Source organism: Ceratina calcarata, unplaced genomic scaffold, assembly GCF_001652005.2.
Source record: "Ceratina calcarata isolate Rehan_Ccalc_2016 unplaced genomic scaffold, ASM165200v1 scaffold2401, whole genome shotgun sequence".
Lineage (NCBI taxonomy): Eukaryota > Metazoa > Arthropoda > Insecta > Hymenoptera > Apidae > Ceratina > Ceratina calcarata.
In genome coordinates, this window is record NW_017145957.1 from 1 (window position 1) to 4,141 (window position 4,141).

Below are 4,141 nucleotides of genomic sequence, written 5' to 3' on the forward strand. Positions count from 1 at the left end.
AGAATGAAACAAACTTCAGCCAAGGAAACTACTCCATATACTTTGTTTTATATCTTTACGAATATACAATAATTTAGAAAATTAATTGTTACATGTAATTATGTAAAATGTAATCACATTCTATACTTGACACGTGTGTATATTATTTTCCATTCTTTATTCTTTATTATTCGCTTACACCTAATTATAGTGCAGTATAAATCAGTAAGTAAATTCTGTCATGTTCCCTTCCTAAGAATTCTTTAATAGTATTTCAAGAGTCTTATACTGCAGTGTTGTTAACAAATATCTAGGCATTGCTCAGATGAATGTAATAAATACTTGTACACACAATTGTTAATACTAATATGCTGATGATACTTATAACTAAAAATCTAGAAAATATTATCCAGTATTGAAAGCTTATAATATATTGTAAACCCTCGAATGATGCGACGACGTGGTGAAGAATTACAAATGCATGTGTATATTCATTTGATTACAATGTGGTTTTAAGTCTTTTAACAACACTGCTTTTGTGGCACAGGTACCCATAACTTAAAAGAAAAATACAAATAAGTTATCACAAATTTACTGTAAACGAAACGTCGCTTTTCCATCTATACATGGCTCTTATACGTGTAATAATATGTATATATGTACAATTATCGGTTCTGTTTTGTGTAGCAATATTAGATCTCAATAATCAATACGAACTATATCATGTTCATGATGGTGTTACATCAAAATAACTTGAGACAGTATTGTATTATGTAAAGCAATATGTTAGAAGCATAAGGATCTCAAAATGTATTTATTCGAACTACGTATGTAAAATCTAAAATTGAATTACTATTCGCTTTGCTACACACGCATCCTTGTTAGTATGCTGTAATTATAATAACAAGCGTAAACTGTTACGTTCTACGTGCCTATCTAAGCACTTGGTGGCTTAATACTGGTCTATTGAGAAGTTATAACAGTTCACGGTTGTGAATTATTTTTACAAGTAACTTTCACTGTTTTTAATTACGTTACCTCTACTTATCCTATCGACAATATTCATAGTTTCTATGTTAAAATCTGTACTTCGATACTTAGAAAGAAAAAGACATTTAAATCATAATCTCTTCTGTCTATTGTATGAATTACATCTAATTCCCTGATTATAAAAACAAAATATTGCATTATTCATATATAAATTATAATAAAATATTTTACTCACAGTCAGTTGAGAACAGAATATAATTTTTTTAGAGTACAAAAGAAAAAGATAAATATGATTTGAACACTTACAAGGCTATACACTGTCTTAACAAAGCAAGTTAATTAACATAATGTAAGCAATGTATTGTGCCTTTAACAGTTTCTTCACGAAATGAGCAAACAATTCTTTAAATCATGTGTAATGTTTCTTCGATTTAATGTTCAGATCACATCTTTCGCTATTATGATAAACTACAAAATACTTACATGTTCCGCGCTTCACAGAAGTGTCTAATTTATAATTGCTACGCAGTAATGTAAGCAAATCTCTTTCTCTGCTAGATTGAAATCTTTCAAAATTGCATAATTGTTCTAATCGATCGGCGAAATACCATTTTTAATAATTCATTCGCTATATAGTTATTAAAAAAAACTTATATTAATTATACAGTGTTCTTTATACGACAAATCATGATAATAAAGCAGTCTTACAAAAATTGATGCACTAATCACGCACATCTTTGTCCAAAGGCTTTCCTAGTAAATGAAATTTTGTCCTTTAAACAGGAACATCGAGAGTATACTCTTATGAAATCTAGATAAACTAATAGGGAATAATACTTAATTATATATTCCTTATTTCAATAACTTGGTGGTTCAAATGTCCAAGGAATGAAGACTTGTAGTATTTCAAGAAGATCATTGCATTCGCATCTACGCGCATTTTCTCTTCTTGTTGAGATGCATATGTTTGAAGGAATCCTTCTCCTCGTCTCCTGATAAATTTAGAAGTTGATTAAAGCAACAGTCATCAATCGAAACATCACGCTGATTGAAAATCTACGTGTGATACGGCAAGTTAAAGCATCTTACGTTTTGATTTCGCTACTCGGGAACGGGTTAACCGAGTAGAATTTCTCGATTCCGGAAGAGTTGTCTGGGAAGTCTTCTTTTTCAATGGAACTACTTGTTCTACAGCTGGCGTTACCCATTTTGTCTTAACATCGCTGTGTGTACAAAATCGTATTTCATATATTTCATTCTTATTATCTCAAAGTACAAAAAATTCCATCAACGTATACTTACTCTGTTGATTTGGATAATGTCTTATGTCTAAATGCTTGTTTCTCTTTCATCCTTTGAATCACGTTCAGCATAGCGTATGTAGGCAGGGATGGAGGTGGTGGAGACGGAGTTGGTGCGAGTGACGAGGGCCGAGACTGTACATTAACTTTCGCGAGTTTATCCGGATGAACCGCTAATACTGCTTCCCAACAAAATTCTTTCGGTTCAGCTGTAACCTTAGGTTGCATGTTCCGGGTGATGCGTATCTGAAATCAATAATACTCGTTATATAATGGTATAAGTTAAAGTTTAACGTAAAATGTAAAAGATTACCTCGCCATTAACAGGTCTGCAAGGCTTTCTCTCTCTTAAGTATGGTCGTTTTAAGCATATGGGATAAGAAATATTTTCGTTAGATTCTTTTAGATAATATAAACAAGTAGGAACGTCATTTTTTTGTTTCGAATAAGATTGGAATAAACTACGTAGATAGGAATACTTGGGTTTAGTTTCAAATCCCATTTCAGTGATGTACTTCATGTATTCAACGATGGCAGCTAGAGAAACATAGTTATTAGTAAATAATTACTTTTTACGTGAAAGACATAAAATTGTAATCAATTTACCAGGCGGCTTTGTTTCATACGCGAAACATTTCTCCATGAACAATGGTAAATCTGCGAGAAATCTTTCTTTCTGTGCGTGGATTTCTTCTGGATTCAGTGTCAGTGGCAGATTATCATCATTTTCCCAAGGTAATTTTCCACACAACCATTGCAACATATTGTATCCTAAGGTTTCTAAATCACCTCTTCTTGAATGTGCTGTAACATCAACTCGTGGTAAAATAGATGTACGACACAACGATACATGAAATATGTATGAAATTGATAGAACTCACTTCCATGATGTGCATCTCTGGATGTGAATTCTAATGTACCCTCGTGTGCTCTTCTCTCATCGTGAACAAACGGCTTATGTACACCTGCTGCCGTACGGAAGCGGTAAGCCAATCCATAATCAACTAAATACGCTTGAGATTTCTTTTTAACTACACTCCCCTCGTTTAAAGATAACAAAATATTTGATCCTTTAATGTCTGCGTGAGCGTATCCTTGACTATGAATGTATTCTAGTGCGTCTAACTATAAAACGTATAGTACCAAATCGTTAATATTGTGTGTGTTACATTTACATACAGATTACTATAATTATTTGAAAATAAACACCATTTGAACAGCTAGCCTGTTAACAAGTTTCATTGGCAATTTCCTCCCACTTGATACAAACAATTTTCCGATATCGATGCCATATCGTGGAATCACTAAGAATCTATATTTTTCACTGTTGTATACGAGAGAGCCTGATCCTTCGTACGTCGGGACTCCTATTCGTTTCTTCCCTTGCGATTTACACCAGCTTTCAACTAAATATGATAATCACGATGCAAGATATGAATGATATATAGAAATTATTTATCAGAATTAAACGTAAATTACTCACTCATATGTTTGCGAGCTGCTCTTATATAAAAATTCATTTCAACAAACAGCGGACCATTATTATGTGGTTCTATTTTTATCACGTACTTCGCATCTTCTCCAACTGGTACTCCGATGTTATTGGATGCTACAAAACAAAAAACCAATAATATTACTGAGATCTACCTTTTTTTAAAACTAATTTCTTAAAATGCTTGAATTATACCTAAGTATATATCACCAAATCCACCGTATCCTATTGTATGGCCAATCTTCCATTTGTTCTGCGTGATGTCTGTTAATATTAATCCGGGTGGTAATCGTTCAGGTAATTTACACCCTGATGCTGCTCTTCTAACAGGTACTTCTTCAACTCGTCTCGGTGCCATTATAACTATATATAACAATTT

The 4,141-nt window shown here is 32.7% G+C and overlaps 1 protein-coding gene across 1 annotated transcript; it reads right to left on the reverse strand.

Annotated features, from left to right (window-relative positions):
- Positions 1–29: 29 nt before the first annotated feature.
- On the reverse strand, positions 30–4,130 carry LOC108622772 (serine/threonine-protein kinase VRK1-like). Its single transcript, XM_018020852.2, has 9 exons — positions 3,958–4,130; positions 3,754–3,879; positions 3,480–3,676; positions 3,152–3,395; positions 2,877–3,074; positions 2,584–2,807; positions 2,272–2,516; positions 2,059–2,192; positions 30–1,961 (listed from the first exon to the last, which is right to left on the reverse strand). The coding sequence occupies exons 1-9, from the start codon at positions 4,118–4,120 to the stop codon at positions 1,900–1,902; spliced, it is 1,593 nt and encodes a 530-aa protein (XP_017876341.1). The 5' UTR covers positions 4,121–4,130; the 3' UTR covers positions 30–1,899.
- Positions 4,131–4,141: the final 11 nt, after the last annotated feature.